This window comes from Atractosteus spatula, chromosome 3 (assembly GCF_055471065.1).
Source record: "Atractosteus spatula isolate fAtrSpa1 chromosome 3, fAtrSpa1.hap1, whole genome shotgun sequence".
NCBI classification, from domain to species: domain Eukaryota; kingdom Metazoa; phylum Chordata; class Actinopteri; order Semionotiformes; family Lepisosteidae; genus Atractosteus; species Atractosteus spatula.
In genome coordinates, this window is record NC_142708.1 from 43,591,635 (window position 1) to 43,610,486 (window position 18,852).

The 18,852-nt window shown below is 35.8% G+C and overlaps 1 protein-coding gene across 1 annotated transcript in view; it reads right to left on the reverse strand.

The window, feature by feature from the left end:
- Nucleotides 1–670: 670 nt before the first annotated feature.
- Nucleotides 671–18,852, reverse strand: part of LOC148837818 (kelch domain-containing protein 3) — a 35,414-nt gene continuing 17,232 nt past the window's right edge. Inside the window, exons 11-17 of the mRNA XM_088911139.1 lie at nucleotides 14,248–14,333; nucleotides 13,655–13,742; nucleotides 8,887–8,935; nucleotides 7,377–7,464; nucleotides 6,537–6,641; nucleotides 1,088–1,192; nucleotides 671–775 (exon numbers count right to left, since the gene is read on the reverse strand). Coding sequence (XP_088767265.1) covers nucleotides 671–775; nucleotides 1,088–1,192; nucleotides 6,537–6,641; nucleotides 7,377–7,464; nucleotides 8,887–8,935; nucleotides 13,655–13,742; nucleotides 14,248–14,333 — 626 coding nt within the window. The remainder of the gene's footprint in view (nucleotides 776–1,087; nucleotides 1,193–6,536; nucleotides 6,642–7,376; nucleotides 7,465–8,886; nucleotides 8,936–13,654; nucleotides 13,743–14,247; nucleotides 14,334–18,852) is intronic.

Sequence of the window (18,852 nt, forward strand, 5' to 3'; positions counted from 1 at the left end):
TTTTTTAGGTTGAATTGGGTCAATTCATCAATTATCTTTAAAATGATTTATCTCATTATTCTGGCCTAAATTTGGTAAAAAGGCATGTCTTGTTAGCCATTTTGAATTCTGCCCTCCTGTTGTTTCTCACATATTTCTGAGAAAAAATCTAATTAAAAGTACAGTACCTTTAAAAAATCATCTTCATTACCCATTACCTTAAAAATGAGAAGTCATTTCTTAATTAAAAAAATTATGCTAAAACATAAACACAGTTGATGGCATGCAGGAGTCGGAAATGAAAAACAGGGGGCGTGTCCATGGTGTGCTGGTGAACGGTGGAGGTGTGGCCGAGGCAAACAATCCAGAGCTGAGTCCAAAAGGGGAATCCAAAACGGGGCAAAAGTCCAAAGCCAGGCGATCCATCCAAGACAGACAAGATAAAAACAAGAACCGGGTCGGGACCGGCACGGGATCAAGAACAGAAACTAAAACCTTGAAGGGGCCAGGCGCTTCCAGGTCCCGGACTCGCTTGGTACGGGAGTCAATGCAGAGTTTGGAACAGAGTAGGCGTCTGGCTTAAAAAGGGGGCAGGAACAGGGAGCAGGTGTGGGAGATGAGTGAAAAACAAGGCGTCTTTAAGAGGAGGGGTTTACGATCGTGACACTAAGTTGTAGATCACTCTTTTGTTCTACATGCCTTTAAACTGCTGCATGATAGACAGCAGCTGTTCACTTCGTTTTTGAATGTTCTCTTGCTCTTCTTTAAGCTTCTTTTGCTCCTGCAATATCTCCTCCTGAAAAAATAATTTTCCAAGTGAAAACATCTTTTGCAACACTAGTTTACATCTCAAAAGAACGCCTTAATTTTCCCCTCTAAAATATGGATGAAGTTAACCATGGTTTCACAATAATACGTTTGGTAAAATCTCTGTTTTGACAAATCCCTGTTATCTTGCATTTTAAGTAGTAGGTGGGTTGTCTCTAAACATTTATCCAGCTAATTTGTTATTAATAAAAAATGGTTTTCTGTTTTAGGTATGAAAAAGACACGTTGGTGCTTTCTGATTACCGAAATCATTGATAATAATTGCAGTAGCAGAGATTACCCGTAGTTTATAGAGTTCCTTCCTCTCCTTGTCATTCTCCTCTGCTCGGGCTTTTAGCCAAGCTTCATTTTGGGCCTTATGTTTTTCTAGCATTTCCTGGAGTTCCTAAAGAAAGACAATGGTCAGTTCTTCTGATTCTTTCTGTTTCTGATACTTTATCATAGTTTTAACTATGCAAGATTAGTGCATTAAATTAGTGAGGTTGATCCTCTTGAGAATCACTTGAGATATAGGGAAAAATGGTTTTGGAAACTGTGGTCAAATATTACCAAAAATATTCTAACATCTGTGCTGAAGGTAAAATAAAAGCGTTGTTGGGCTGCTACAGAAGAATAATAGTATCAGTTATGATCTACTTCTGTTGGATCATTTATATTTTCTCAAAAGCAAGTACAAGAACTACATAACAGAGTAAGTCAATACATAAAATGAATTTTGCTACCATCTATAGTGAATGTTTGTAACACAATTGTATGATGCTTAATTTTGATAGAATTACAACTAAAGTTTGCTGCATGTGGTTGGGTAAAAATGGCTGCTCCACTACAAGAGAATTTTACAGGTGTTTGTTTCCTCCAGTGTAGCGCTATCATCAAAGAAAACTTTAGAATATTTCCAGGTGTATGTCTTTATTTTTTCTGTAACACAGAGATATAGACCATGATAGGAGATCCTTGTGGCAAATTGTTTTTACTATTTTTGAAAGCAAACATTAAATGTGAACCAAATAAATACAGACCTGTTGTTGTTTTTGATACTGGATGCTGTAGACTTCTCTTTCATGCTGGAGAGCAATTGCAGCTTGAGCGATAATTGACTTTTCACTACATGTAGACAGAAGATACCATTGTTACATACTGTATAGTATATGTTATATTTGTAAATCCATTCACATGTGCATTTAAAATTTTGCATTTAAAAAAGTTAAAAAAGTGCATTTGTTGTGACTTGTTTGTTAAAAATATAATAAAGTCCATCATACTGTATGTACAGTATGAAGTAAATGTTCATCCATATTATAATAATAATCATTTAGTGCATATTAACAAGGACAACAAAACCAACACCACCACCATTAACAACAACAACAACAACAACAACAACAATGATCTGAGTGAGAAGACCAGAATGTACAAACCCAGGTTCAGATTGGACATTAGTAAGTAGGTAAGTAGACCTCTAAAACTTCCACAAGATCTTTAACAACCATGTAATCTGGACCATATTTTAATGTCTCATCCAAAGGACAGCACCTCCCACAGCTCTGTTTCCTTTGTCGGAAAGAGAGCTGTAGTGCAGCACCCACCTGGATGATGTGTGGCAGCAATGCTTAGTTCATCAATTACATTTGATTAATTAGTTAAAAGCCCACTAATTATAATTAGATTTCATTGGTTAGTTTTATTAATTAGATGTAGTTATCAACTATTAGTTGCTACGCGTACAGTAACAAACCTTTAAAAAGGAGAATCATCATTTTTTACAGAGAATAACAAATGGGAGGATATAGATTAACCAACCAATGAAAATGAATTTAACAGCCATTTCAATCAAAATAAAAATGGATTTTACTGAAAACATAAGTAGCATGAATTATTTTTTTATTTTTACATTTTGCTCCTAATTGTACATATCTAATAAACACATTCTCAGAATCTAACAAATGCATTTTTTATTTCCTGGAGTGTATCAAGAATTTTATTTTCTTCACGGATCAGTGTCAGCATCGGGAGGAAATCAATTAATACCATTAATAATCCTAAAATTGTTCATGCCCTTGTTTCTTTAGGGAGTATAATGCTACATGCGGCAATGTGCTGTAGTTCAGAATTTAGCAGCTAGAATACTGACTAGGTTATACACAAGTGATCATATCATGCTTATCTAGGACTCCAGGCACTGGCTTTCTGCCAGATTTTCAGTTGATTTTAAAATCCTTCTGTTTATGTCCAAGGTTCTGGGTTTGTCTCTCAGAATTTCTAGCCAATATGTTATCTGTAAACTCCACTGAACTTCTCTCACCTAATTCTGGTTTACTATGTATCACCAATGTCTACTCTGTGGGTGAATTCTTCTTTTGTTGCTGTGTCTGTGTTACTAAATGCTGATTGTGCTGGTTGTTTTATGTACTGTGTCCAACTTAAGAATTAAATGCAGCTTTGTAAATTCAACAATATTTTTGTTTTTTATATATTGTAAAACATTTTTAAGATGATTGCTTTTGAAGATGCCATATGAAAAGTTGGAAAGTGTAATAATAATATTGTTTCTCCTTTTGATAAATTAAGCTTATGTCTGCTGAGATTCTCAGCTATCAAGAAAACGTATTTTTCCAAAAGGTAATTTGAAAATAAAATACACACACATCAAACATTCATATACATCTGTCTACAGTGGTGTAAGTTTATCCATCATTTATGTATTCTACTTTAACAAGTAGACTGAAAGAAATTATTTCTCTGACATGGCTTGATACAAGGCCTTATCAGTGTCTTGAGCCTGGCTTCAACAAGACTAAAAAATGCAGTTTTACTCATTGATTAACTACAGTATACATGGTTTACCTGAATCATTTTTTTTCTCCTTCTAATGTAATTATGTATGACTTACTTACTCTCCCAGAAAAAAATCATGCTTCCTGAAAAGATTTCATGGCCTTTCTAGATCAGTTCATGTCAAGAAAACTGATGCACCAAGTTAGCATTGTGGTAAAAGACTGACTCAGTTACCGATTTTGGTTTCTGTCCTCTAGCTAGTAAATGATAATTGCTGCAGTTTTCCACTTAAGAATATCAAATGAGGTTCATTTGGAGGAATATAGACTGTAACAAAGTTTACACTGAAGCAAAAAAGTTTTGGAAATATATACCGTGACCTTTTCATAGAATATACCACAAGAATAACAAATGAAAATTTAGAAGACATAAAATACTTATTTGAGTCTTTCATGAAATGGATAACTCCTATGGATAACTCCTATACAACATATCAACCATGTGTTATGATGCAGCCTGCTGCAGGTAAGAGCCCAGTTCCTCAGACAAACAGGGAATCCACAGGCTGTGAGTCAGTGTTTTCCAAAGGATTGGAAGAAGCAAGAATTGACTGTCTGGGAGAAGAAAAACAGTCTGGAAACAGGGCAGGAACAGACAAGGAAGAACACCAAGGTAAAGGTGCTGGAAGCACACCATGCAGGACATGTTTCAGGCAGGGTTTGGGTGTTTGGGTCTTGAGTTTGGAGTCACAGGCACTGGGGTTTCAGGTTTGCTGGTAGCATGACTTAAAGTCAGAGCTGAGCGTAGCAGGAGCTCAGTAGATCAATAACAGAGCACCTTTTTGTGGTGTTTTGGGGATTGAACAGGGATTCTTGATTAAATTAAATGGATGATTGGGTGCTGGCTTGATTGGGGGAAGGTCAAATCCAAAGGCAGCCCGAGTGTGTTTGAATTGCAGCCCCAGGAGAAATGCACTTGCTCATGGCAAAGCTGCAGTCTCCCATGTCATCCGCCGATCTAGGTGTGACACCATGAAGACCAAAAAGTCTTAATGGTGTACTTTTGAAACTAATCAGGAATAAGGTGGCAGAGAGATACAGATTAGTAAAAGGTAAATTATTCCTTTGTGTACAGTCCATCATTAATAAGTGGAATGTGCATCATTAGTTTTTAGTTTCAGACACTAATTAGATCAGGCTACCTTTTGAAACTGAGCAGACAGGCAAGCATAAAAATGTAAAAATGTTTAAGGATGTTACTGTAAATCAATAGTAAATGCAAAGTTCCATCTTAGATGGGAGTCACCGCTTATATATCAACAATATCCTGGGCTGTGCACAAGGCTGACCTATACATTGTTACGGTTATTGGAAGATTCTATTGAGGTGTCTTAAAAATCTAGCTACATTGGACAACATCTAGCTAGTGTCAAAATCTGTTTTTTTTCCAGCTTCAAAGCAGGAAAGGAACTGAGATGTTTGCTGAGTTGTAAGGGGGTCTGAGACAAATTGATAAAAAAATTGTAAGGTTTACCTTAGTTAATTAAGGTCTGAGTAAATCATTAAGAGTTACCAACAGTACAGGAAGAGGTAAAGAAGAACACAGAACATGGAAAAGGGAGACACTGGAGATCCATGTTCATAAGAGACCCAATCTGTGAGACATATTACTTTTTTCATCAAAACTGTGTCAAAGAACAAAGATTACAAGTTTCTCTTATTTTACCAACTGTTCGGGTATATTCTTGGCATAATCTTTACAACCTGGGTGTTATGATTATTTATTTGAATTATTGATTGTCCCACTCAGTATATTTTGGATAATTCTCTGTTTTCTTTACCCTATTTATAACAATATGAAAGAAAGAAGCCTCAACTCACACTGACTCCTATTAAAGTTTGTATTAGATATATGCAGGCTTTATGTTCAGAAGACACAAATAATGAACTTTTTGGTCTGCGTGCAAAGCACTATGTCTGACACAAATCCAGTACAGCATATCCCCCTGCCAACCCTTTCCCAACTGTTTGCAAAACATCATATTATTTGGATGCTCCTCATCAGCAGGGACTGAAAAGCTTGTCAGGAATGAGGGAAAAATGGATGGTACAAAATTCAAGAGAAGTGGAGGAATATTTTAGTGTTTTAATCAGGAATCTGAACTAGGTTTCAATATTTACATTTCAGAAGCACAATGACCTAAAGTACAAGGTCAAAGCCACATTTGAGTGGTCTGACAAGAAAAGATGTAATGACCTTAAGTAGCACAAAATGCGGATTTGAATCCAATAAAAAATTTAAGGTGAGACTTGACAGTTGTAGTCCATTAACTACACTCAATGAACTTATTAGAACTGGAGCAATTTTGAAGTGTTCCAGATCAGCTGGCTGCAAAGGAAGAAGTAAAGGTTAATTCCACTCTGAAACATAGAAAGAAGGAAAAAATCAACATTTTGGCTGTTGAGCCTTCTTCAGGTGTCAAGAGTGAAGCAAATCATGTTTTTTCCTTCTGCTTTTTAACATAGACTTAACCCCTACCTAGAGCAATGTTGCTGAGAGGAACAGATACAATTATAACATCCAACTGTGAAATGCTGGTTTAAACCTATCCACAAATACTGACAGCAGTAATTGCTGCCAAAGGTGCTTTCACCAAGTACTGTCTTAATGATGTTCCCACTCACTTAGGGGACTTGAATACTCATGCAATCAATAAATTGCACTTCACTTATGACAGTGTTCAGTTTGATCATTACAATTTTGAAAAAAATATTTGAAAAATATGTACTGTACAGCATATCAATTATTCATAAAGAATCTAAGTATGATATAATGGGTAGGGGGTGAATACTTCTGCAAGGTACTTTAGTTGAAGACAGTATATTTGAAAATATGCATGTGTATGCATGCCATCTAAACAATCCAATATAAACAAGAAATTACATATAAAATACATACTTATCCAGCTTCAGGAACTCATTGTCCAGCATAGCAAATGCTCTGTTGATTGTCTCCATGGCTTCATTACGAACAGCACTGAAATCCCGGCTGCTTGCTAGCTAAACATACAAAGCGTCTGTTAATATTATCTATGGGCAAGATTTTGAGAAAGACGCTAGTATCAAGTTACATTTGATCATTTGTGTAAATTATCTGTATAAACTCAAAACTGATTTTTGCAATAAATTATACTAATGATATTGACAATTTGCTGTGCAATACTTAAATGTAGTATAGGTTTAACTGACTTGTTTATGTGACTATACTTTCTTTGTGCTGGGCCTTTTCTTTAAGGAAAAGAAAAAACATTAAGAAGAATTGTCTTAGGCAGAACAAAACAAAATGAGGTAAAATTAAATAAATAATCATTGCTTTAGTATCTGGTTCTATGCCAGGAGCGACATAAAATCTAATCTATAATTCACATCTGTTGTCTTTAAAAACTCCAGCTGCCTTGGCACATTGCACGTTAATTCAGAAATATTATTCCACACAAAGTTACTGTGTTATGAATATTTATTTGAATATAACAGTCATATTACATTGAAGGCATATGGCAAATATTACCAATTGTTTGTAACATTGCTGCTTACAGTATATATTCTTATAAATCTGAATGTATTTGAAGTGATTTGAAGGGAATGAATTTCATAAGGAATAGAAGGCACATTAGGTATGGAACACTGTGCAATACATTTTATGATATAAAAAACTAATAGACCAACTTGCCCTTACTCCCAAAGAACCATTATATGGGAGTAAGTTTTATAATGTAACTTGACATGTAAACTTACCTGGACGGGGGGAGGTGATTCTATTCTTGTAGGAAAAGGAGGCTCACTAAGTTCATACTTGACATTAGGAACCTTTGTAGGTGCAAATCTAAATGTAAAAAAGAAACACAGGTATAAAACCATAAGTAATTGCAGAAAGCAGACAAAAATACCAACTGCCCTACCAAAAAAGCCAAGAATGTTAAGTTCCATGCAAATAGCTTGATTTATAATTTCTGAGGAATGGATAAGAAGAGCTGGCCATGCTGCAGTCCAGGTTACAAGAGTAACCAAAGGGAGGAGCCAAAGGGACAGTTGGTAAATTTCATGTCTTGTGAGAAGAAATAAGCAGTCAAATATAGGAAAGCTCACCACAGACCTCAGCAATGGAGTGAGACAGGAAGGTACAGGAAGTTAGTGTTAGAAATATTAGTTAACAGGAACAGGAAGTGAATATATTTAAATAGAACATTAGTGACAATCTACAAATCATGTGCGTCTGATAAAAACCAAATCTTTCAAAAATGTGTGAGAATACTGTATTAATTTATAATAAAAATGTAATTCCTTTAATACAAAATTCAGAGTAAAAATTAAAATGTTATGTAACAAGTAAATTGTTTCAGTAGATGAAATAGAGCAAGTAAAAAAAATAAATTTAAAGTTGGGTTGCTTGTGCCACCTTTGAACTGACATAAAGACATTTTAGTTGTTTGTAGAACCATATATGGGTTCTAGCAATGTAATACAAGAAACCAAATTCTTAAATTATGCTGCTCTTTTTAAAGAAAAGTTTGTAAATATGTGTTATGGTCTTCAGTATACAAGACCAAGGACAACATGACTAAATGTAAGCAGAAGTACAGAAATGCTACAGGGGTCAGGTGCATTGGATCATTAAACAGTGGAAGAGTGTGATGTGTTCTGGAGTATCTTTAGCACTATCGAAGATACCTATGTGATTCAGTGAAGGAAAAATACATCACTTGCAACAAGTCCAGTTTTCAGACCATTGGTAGGTGTATCAAAAAAGTAATTGTAAATGTATTAAATTAGTGATATTTAAGTTTATTTTGTTAATTTTTAGAAGATTTTATGTGAATTAATATACAGTAAATCAGAATTGTATGCTGTTTGCATTCACATGAAAATAATGTAAAGTCAGAATGAGCAAAGGCAAAATTTTGTTACATGTCTGCATTATCTCGTGCTATAATTTTTTTCTTCTTTTCGTTAAATGCCAAAGATGTCCTTCAGGTAAAGTGTGTCTGTTTAATTTGAAAACCAAAAAGTCCACCTGAAAAGGTTCAGATGGTGTGACAGTTTTAAATAAAATGCCAAAATGAGTTCAACTGAACAGTTGGGGTTTGACACCATATGTAATCTGTTTTTCCCCATACTGTGACTTTACATTAAAATCTTCCTAGATTCAACCAAAAGCAGTTAAATGATATGTATACTGAACCACTGTATAATACAAAAGAATGCATGGGGAATGTAAAATTCTGGAACTATTTAAAGAAAGACTTACGAATTGCTTACTCCCTGGATTCCAAATTCAGACAGGATTTCCTTCATTACTTCCATCACAAAGGCAAACAAAAACAAGAATGACTTCAATAATTAAAAAGTGGTTAAAACGTTTACATTGAAATGAAAATAATATGAACTTACATTGTTCAAATATTTTCTTCAAAATACGTTCTGTGAAATAATCAAAGTGATTTTTTTCCTTACACATACTGTATTTCGACTCATTCATACTTACAATTAATTATGACATCACAGATATTAAGCCTAGTTTATTTAAAAATAAGTTAATGGCCAAGGTATAACAGGCCTTTATATCTAGAGTTTAATGCACTGGAAATGATGACGTGATACTGAGAACAGTCAGCGAAAAGGACAATAGTTGATTAAGGTACAGTAAAAATGACAAGTTTTGTGATCACTATTTTGTTGTGCTGAAACAATGTTTTGGATATAATTAATCATTTTTGTCTCTTAGAGTAGAGGTCAAAGCAAATGTTGAAACTAAAAAGGACATGTAAAAAGGACAAAAAAATTAATTTTGTGTCTTCTAAACTGCATCTTGGTATGGTATAACTATTATGACACCTTTGCCAAGGAAGACTGGACTTTTCCCTCTTAAGGCACCTTGTTGCCTAGCAACTGCAAGCACATTGATGATCACGTACAGCTAAGATAAATTCATGAGGTGTAAAATTCATTGCAAAGCAAATCATTTGACTAATTTGCATACAGTACATTTTGACAGTGGATGAAGATGTAAAGGAATTTGACAGTGAAGGAACAAGTAAGCATTGAGAATGATAGCAAAATAGTTCAAAACGATTCTGTTCAGATGAGCTTAAATAATTTCCTCTATAACAAATACTGTATGTCAGCAGGGAGAACTGGAATAATGATGTGAAGTTGCATAACATCAAATTTGAAGACTAGAGATGGATGAGGATGCCTAATGTTCTATTAATGAGACCAGCAAGTTCTGCGAAAAACTTAATAAACAATAGTAAGCAATAGTATATTTTCTTAAATTATCAATAATACATATTAATTTTCTACTTAATTGTGTCTATCCAATGGCATGATTTACATGAGATGGACAACTTTAATCCTTTAGGAGCAGAGTGCTATGGGCTTTGGAAGAACATTTCAATTAGCTGCTGATTAAGAGATAAAGGTGATTATATCAATATGTTAATCAACATTAGTGATGGAATGAAAATCAAATAACTCTGTGATCCTTGAAGACTGGAGCTGCCATCCCTGGTGTTACGGACAGGGTCTGCAGTCCGTGTCGGGTTTTGTAGTAGACCCGATGCGATGCGGTAAGAGCTGGAGGAAACAGGAGGCGTGGTATGGGAAAACACACAGGGGTTTAATGGTGCACAAGATAACACTGACAGTCCTTGAGAACAGTGAGCGGGGGAGACAAAGAGTGGCATCCAAATCTGAGCATGTCTGAAGGCTGGTCAGGGCACAGTCCAAGAGTACATTAACAACAGATCCATCCTGAGACGTGACAAGGTTAAAATTCCCGGGAATGGAGGAAACATGACCAGACAACCGACATGGAGATCCTGGGATAACGGGGTGAGGTCCTCCAGAACCTGGTCTCGGAAAACTGGAGGTGTAGGACATGAGAAATATCGGCTGTGACACCTGGGATATCTATCCATACAAAACAGACAAAACAGTCTACAGTCTATTTGAACCTACAACCTACTAGTCCAGACTAAAAAGCCTTAACCACTCAGTTACTCAATACTGAATTACTGACTTTCCTAATGTCTCTAAATTAAAGTATTTTTAAAATATATTTGTATTTAATCTTTCCTAGGTAATTACTGATGATTTAATCTGTAATTCTCTAGTTCTAAGTGATCATCAAAGAATTACAAATGGAAGAAATCAGGTGTAAATACAAAAATACAGAAGTACTATTTTAAGCTGTGAGTTGTCAGTTGATTCAAGAACAAAGCATTTGAGGAAGAAGATGACTGTGCTCCCCAAGAGGGGACAAGTGATTAAGAACTAAAATACTGGAACCAGCATTTAAAATGTGACAAATCCAAGTGACTCGGTGGTAGTGTCAGGCTCCTGGTGCAAAGTGCGCTGATGTCTTCACAAAATATTATGACTGTAAAGGATTACACCTAGTGAATATTCATAGCAATGAAATCTGCAAAATGTGCAAAACTGGGCTGTTCTCTGATTTGTCTGTGCAGTTCAATGAATAAGAATATGACTCTCAGAGGAAACGTCAAACAGGAATCCTGATGGAAGTATTACATTTAAATTACAGGAATGTACACAAATAGATTGTCAATGGATGTGCTATCATCAGTAATGATATGCTTTGAGAGTGTACAGCATATAGGCATCACATTCCCAGACTGCCTCCTGTAGACAGGAATAAGAAGAAGGTAGAGGGGATGACTGAAAGGCTTTACACTACAATCAGATGGTTAAAGTGGAAGGTTGACAACACCTTGAGAATAAAGGCTGGGTTTGATGTTAATGTCACTTCAGAGAGGGTCAGAAGAAAGACTGAACAATGAAGTCATATGTGGATAATGCCTGGAGTTCACTGACATGCCATTCAATGTGACAAATAAAAAGAAGGTAGTCTTCACAGACTGACAAATTAGTGGCTCAAGCAGTACATGTGAAAGTCCATCATGTCCCCAGTAAGATCCCACAGGGGAACTGTGCTCCTATGAGGGGAGCTGCCTATGTAATGACTGTGAGGTGAGATACTGCAGCAGGTATCCACTGTAACACCATCCATTTTGTCATGGCATGCCAAACTAACTGCAAGGTAAAACATACCAGTGGATGGTGTATTATCTCCTTTTGTGTGTCTGATAGAGAGGAAATGTTAAAAGTCAATCCTGTCTCTGCATACCAGATGACAAAACAACTACATCCATATTAATGCTGGGCCCTAATGCAGGGGATAAAGGGATTTGGAAGATGGTTCCTTTATTGTCAAAGTCCATAGCTGGAGAAGGATTGGATAGAAGTGCCAGAGTGTGATTCCTACCTGCAACAGAAGGAATTGCCAAGGAGAATTCAGCAGTTTGATCAATACAGAAAACTATCCGTGCCTTGGCCAGTATGGTACAACTGAAGGTTCGGGCAAAATGAAGACCCTTGTCTGAACCACATTACCCAGAATGCTGAGGGAATTGTCAAGGACGTCCAAAGGGACTACCCGAGGGCAGCAGGAGAGCGGAAAAAGACCCATATGCGTAGTGGCGAGACGGGAAAAAGGCCCGGGCTCGTAGTGCAAAGAGTTCAGGAATGCCGTATAGAAACCTATGCCCTCAGGTAGCGGATGTGGGGCGACCTGGTGCTAGGCGGGTCTCAGGACAGCCGAACGTCAATGCTGAGCCCTGGCAAAGTGCAAGACCCGGAAATATATAGCCCAAGGGAAAGAGAGAGACCGGAAGGACAGCAGACCAGAAACTAGGGACAGGACAGAGAAGGAGCGCCCTCTGGCTACAGAGGGCGTGACAGGAATGAGCTGTTGACCATTTCTGAGAAGAAGAGCTTCATGCTTTTCTGTTGTTGTTTCCCTACATTGTACATAAACTGTACTGGTTTGTACCTCAAGGTTGTATCATTTGTGTTTCCTGGACAAGTCTATTTTAAAATACTATTACAGCACCCTAACTCCCATTGTGTGCTTCTGTATCCATCCAATTTTTAACAATTTCACTCAATTTAAGGTCACTGGGGAGCTGGAGCATATCCCAGCAAGCAATGGGTGCACTTTGGACAGTATGCCAGTCTTTTGCAAGGCACACATAGGCACAAACACACCTGGGCCAGTTTTTCAAGAAGCCAATTAACCTACTATTATTTTGGATTGTGGGAGGAAACTGGGGTGCCTGGAGGAAAATCACGTGAATACAGGAGACCATACAGACTCCACGCAACTACCGTTACACGTCTGGAATTGAACCCAAGGCCCCAGTGCTGCAAGGTAGCAATGCTAACAACTGCACCACTGTGCTGCCTCTATGCCACAAGATATTAATTTTAATGTTTGTCCAGAAAGTGGCCACACAATTTTGTATTAGGGATTAATAAAAGTTAGTAACAAAAGTTTAGGTGCATTAATTTTGTTTCAGTTTGTATTGTAAATAAATAAAGAGAGATGTTAAAATGGCACAAATGAGTATTGGAACAGTTTTTTAATACTCCTTAGTGTACTCTGATATAGGCCAAAATAAAAATATGTATTTTTAAATGTATATATTAATATGTATAATTATATACCAAAGATTACTGCATAGAATAAATTCAAGAATTTATTCTGCAGAAAAGACCAATCTTGTAATGCAGAATTTAGAAAAAATAACAGTTTTCAGGGTGATTAAGGGAAAACAATAGAAGCTACTGTATGACCTCAGCTAAGAAGTACCTTGGTGAAAATGGTGAAGCAGCCACAGAAGTATCTAACAAGCCAGATGAAACATGAATGAGAGGGAACAAGAAGCAGAAAAACAAAAGAAAGTACAGCCTTGAAAAAAGAGAGAGGTGGAACTGGATGTCATAGTGGGTCCAGCTGGACAGCATGATTTTCTTGATCAGCAGCAGTGGCACGTTTCTTCTCCATAATGGCCATGTGCCATATGAAAGGTGAACAAAAGTCCCACTCGGCCATTCACTGCCTGTCCTATTTTTAGATTTGTAAAATCATATAGTAGCAGTTCTTAAAATATCATCTTTATTGAGTTATATTTAAAACTTAAAAGCATACATACTTGGTTGTCTTTCTGAAGGATTTATTAGTTTCATCACCTTTAAGTCATTAAACTCCTTCTCTTCATTTGAGCCTCCAAATACATACATCTAAATCAACAGAATAGCAAAATTAAACTTATAATTGAGACTAATATTATGCAATGCAATACATAGGAAGTTAAGTCTATTTTAAGGTTTCATCATCACATTCTAGGCTACCATCATTTTAAATGTTACAGCACCTGTACAAATAATGCATTTGGTTTTCAATGGCACATCTGTGAATGTTACATTACAATAGATACAGTACTGTATAGTTTCCTCTATAATTACAGGCAACAGGTTTTATAGATTTGTTATATAATTCACTTTGGTCTTGCTTTTCAGATCACAAAAACAAACCTTTCGTTACACAGCATGCACTAATCATTATTTTAGTTTCATCTTGAATGATACATTTCTACTGTAATTGGCGGTAATAATACCACCTGGGGGAACATGTAATTAAAGACATTTTATTAAGGTGAATATTTGTGTGCACAGTACATAAACTGCATATCTACTTGCATTTCATAAGGGTACATCAATCTGTTTTCAAGTGCCTCATACTTACATGACCATGAAGAATAAATGCCGTGTGACTGTGTCGGCGGGCTGGGGGAATCCCAACATACAATGGCACTTTCCATTTCATCTTGGCTGCAGAGAAAATGTAAAACTAGTGTAACAGCATGAGCTTTTAAATGATGTACACCTCCTTAACTGTTTTATACTGTATACTCTTTAAGACAGTGTCCTGTATTAAATGTACGCAAAGACATAAACAGACTGCATAAACTGTATATTCACTAATTTATTTCATAAGTTTACTGAACAATCATTCATCTTACAATTATTAATTACTTATTAACAAGAGATGTTAAATATATAGTGAATTACATTATTTGAATAATAGGGTGACATATCTGCAAAGAGATTATCTAGGAAACATGTATACTTAATATTAATAAGAACAGAACTGAGGCTATCATTGTAAAATCAATGTGAGTACCTTCATGGAGGAATAAGATAAAAATTGATCACCATTAAGTAATATTACCTGATTTGAGTGTTAGATGTTTTTTTTTATTCGAGTAATTTCCTTGGGTGTGTACCTTTTGTACAGTGAATGTCAGGGATCAAATGCTGGTTTTAAGATCCTAACCTGGCTTCATGTCTCAGTTCTTATTAAGAAAACTGTGACCAACAATTGATTTATATTACTATCTTGTTACCTTTCTAAAAAAATTTTTTTTTTCAAAACTTTTATATAGTTTTAAACAGGTATAGTTTATTATGTACTGTATTCATATACCGTATGCATACTGTATTCAAATGCAGCTGTATGTACTATTTGTTACTTATAAAGAAAGTTATATTAAGCCATTAAGAATCAAAATGGATTGCAGTTACATTATTTTTTCAGGTAAATATATCACTTTTACTGACATATTCCAAAACTATCTGTTTTAATGTAATTATCAATAAAGTGACATTAATGTTATGCCATGAAACCTCCTGCTCAGATTTTAAGAACATATAGAGCAATAAGCAGATAGATGGAAAAAGTACAGTAAACCACATACATTAGCTTCATTGCATATGATATTTAATTAATGTCTTCATACTCACTCTGAAACCACACTTAAAAGGCTTGTGTTAAAGAATAAATACTGTTTGCGCTGAAGACCTATGTTGCAAGGTGAATGTTTTACGTATTTTATATTTACGAGGTAATAATATACGAGGAAACTAAAACTTTTATTTTGTACAATACTGTTTTGTAGCAAAACAGTGCAAATCAAAAGTGGGTGCTTTGTTTCATTTTAAGTATACCATTTGTGATGTTTGCAAATGAATATGTATTGTATGTTGTACAGTATGTCTTAAGGGCAACTGTTTCAAACTGTGTAACTAAGAGAGCTTGTAATGTAAATCTCCCATGGGATTCACACTCTTGATAGCTACTTGCTATTACTGCAGCTGAAACACTTTGCTTGCACAGGTGTGTATTTCCTATAAGAACAAAATCTGACACACACATTTTTAAACTACAGGGTACTCTGTACAACTTGATTAGAATGTAATGCCAAGGCATTAAGCAGAAGTCCATTAACCTAACTAGCCCAATTTACTACCAAGTCATCAGCTTAATAAAGGCAGAAAACATTTAAATGTAGAAATATAATTGCTAAGGGACTGCAATATAGTTTTTCAATATAACTGATTGTGAATAAAACATCTAAAGATCATTGGATTTGGACACTTAACATCTGTATATATGTAATACTCACCTACAAGTTTGCAAACAGCATAATCATGTTTGCCCAGATGGTAACATTAAAGCAGGACTGAGAATTAACTTGGAGAAAACTAGAGTGATGCCTTAACAAAAATCCTCTTCTCAAGGAGTCAATATCAACAAGCTATAGGATACCAATAATTATGTGCATCTGGGTCAAATAATATAATCAATTCAAAGCTGGACCTCTAAAACAGACGAGTAAAAATAGGATGAAGTTCTTTTGGAAGATTAAATATGAGTCTAGGGGGGAGTGCCTTTGTGTCTTTGAAAAAAGAAAGGATTTGATCTATGTGTACAGTCTGCGTTAATATACAGTACATGCAAAAGCTTGGCCATGAAAACAAAATGATGCAGAAACTACAGACACCCCAAAGAAGTATGGAAAGTTGTATACTCTGAATAAGAAGGAGATGGAAAAAAAGTTTGGCAAAATAAATATGTTTGGTGCAAGATAAGAAAGACAAAGTTTAGAGAGGAATCTTGAGGCTCATACAATATAAGATGGCTAAAAGCAAATATAATCAATGGTATATGGATGACATATACAGAGACATATACTGGACATTTTACTGTGTATAATTTACAGATGTGGGGGAGTATCTTTGGTTTAAAGATGTCTGCCGAAATTAAGCAATAGCTAACAAAATTCAGGACATAATGAATATATATCACTTCCATTTTTTAAGGATAGCTGTAACAGTATCAACATGTGTAATTAACTTATTTCTAATATGTTTGTTGTGGCACATTATGAATTACTAGCCAAGCTTAAACATAATTAATAGACTAAATTGCATAGCTTTTTATATTTTTACGTGATGCAAATGAACAGGTGTGACTTTGATGTTCATAAAAGGCCGTAAGATCTAAACGACATGGCCACACTTGTTAACTAAAACAAAATAAATGGACTGATACAAAAAGAGAATCCTGCTGAAATAAAGCTTTTGACTATAAATATGTTACAGATGTTAAAATCAAACAAGCTCAAGAACAAATCCTGCTGAATCCTTTTAAATTTAATCAGATTTCAGCTTTATCTGGCACACACATTTATTGCAGTATTCATCTAGTTGGTAGCTGTAGCATGTCTGCATATTACTACAGAGTCTACCAGGTGCTACAGTCCCTTACAGAGTATTCAGAAATTTCCTGTGGTGTTCCATATTGTAAAAAAGCAGTTTTTAAAACTTAATATTTTATTCAAAACCTGAATGTTCAGACTGAAGACTTCTAACGGTAGTATACGTTACAGGAAATTTCACAAAGCCTAAAGAAAAAAAACCTGAAAATATTTTGTTTGTATAGTATACAGTATTTGGTCCAAGTACCTTTGGCAGCAATTACAGCTGCAAGTTTTTTGGGATGAGTCTTTATCAACGTTGTTTACTAGTTTTGTGCAATTGCACATTCTTCTTGGCAGATTTGCTCAAGATCTCTCATGTTGCTTGGAGATTGCACATGGGTTACAGTTTTCCAGGTTCTCATTAGGATTCAAGTCAGGACTTTCACTGGGATACTCAGGGACATTCACTTTCTAAGCCTTAAGCCACTCCAGTGTTGCAATGGCCTTGTGCTTTGGGTCACTGGTCTGTTCTGTTTACAGACTGAAGCAGGTTTCCTCAAAACTATGCTAGCACCTTTCTCCATCCATTTCCCCTCAGTCTTGACATGGTACTCAGTCCATGCTGTTGAGAAGCAATCCCATAACATAATGCTGGCACCATCATGCTTGACAGTAAGGATGATGTTGACCAGATGATTTGCACCAGACAAAACACCTTGCAATTAGTTGAAGTTGAAGTTCTGAATGTATTGGATCTAGCAACAAAACCTTTTGTAACTTCTTTGCAGTGTTAAAACATATGGGATTTCAGATGGGTTTGTCTCCTTGCCTTAAAGTCTTGGTTTGTGTAGTGTTCTGGATATTGTTGTGTTCTCGATATTGCCATTTATACGGCACTCTTGGAGCAGCTGGGGTTAAGGGCCTTGCTCAGGGGCCCAACGGAGTAGGATTCCTCTGCCACCTACTGGATTTGAACCGGCAACCTTCCAGCCACAGGTGCAGATCCTTAGCCACAGAGCTCTTCCACCAGCTTAGTCAAGAGTCTAATGCTCCAGAAGAGGCCAGAAGTATTTCAAAGATCTAGAAGTTCTAGAAACTGTACTAGAAGTACCTTTGAAGAAATGCAACATCCTGGGAGATTATGCTTAACCAAAGCAGAAAGGATATATGGGAAACAGCCCAGCACTTTAAAATCCAGGATGTCAGAATGAAGAAGCAAAGCAAGAGTGTGGAAGAGACCTCATTAAGACCTGATAGCACAGCACACACCTCTGAGACAACACCTGCTCAACCAAGAGTGTGGGGATCCTCTTTTGGCCTTATCTGTCACCTTTGGCTTTGGATCAAAGGAAGACAATCATCCTTGACTTCATTTTCAATTGAATAATTCAATGTAAATTTATAAAACTAACTAGCAAAGTAACTGCTGGAGTCTGATTTATTATTTTTCTGTTAATAAATTTCCCTTCAATCAGGAAAAGTCTAGTTGTTCTACACTGGACTTCAACTCCTTTTACAACATAGAACACATATTAAATATTGATAAACAATATAAATAAATGATAAATTATAAACATCACAATTTGCTCCCAAATACTGTATTTAACACTTCTTTTAACAAATTTAATTTGATAGATATTTTTCCACGTATTCTTGAATGACATAAGACATTTAGTATGTAGTGTCTACCTCCAAAGATGTAAGAGGTTCTGCTCATTACATTATGTTCATGATATGATCCATACACATCAGCATCATTCAGAGCTCCCAAACATTTAAAAGGCAGTATGTCATGAATAAGTGAAACA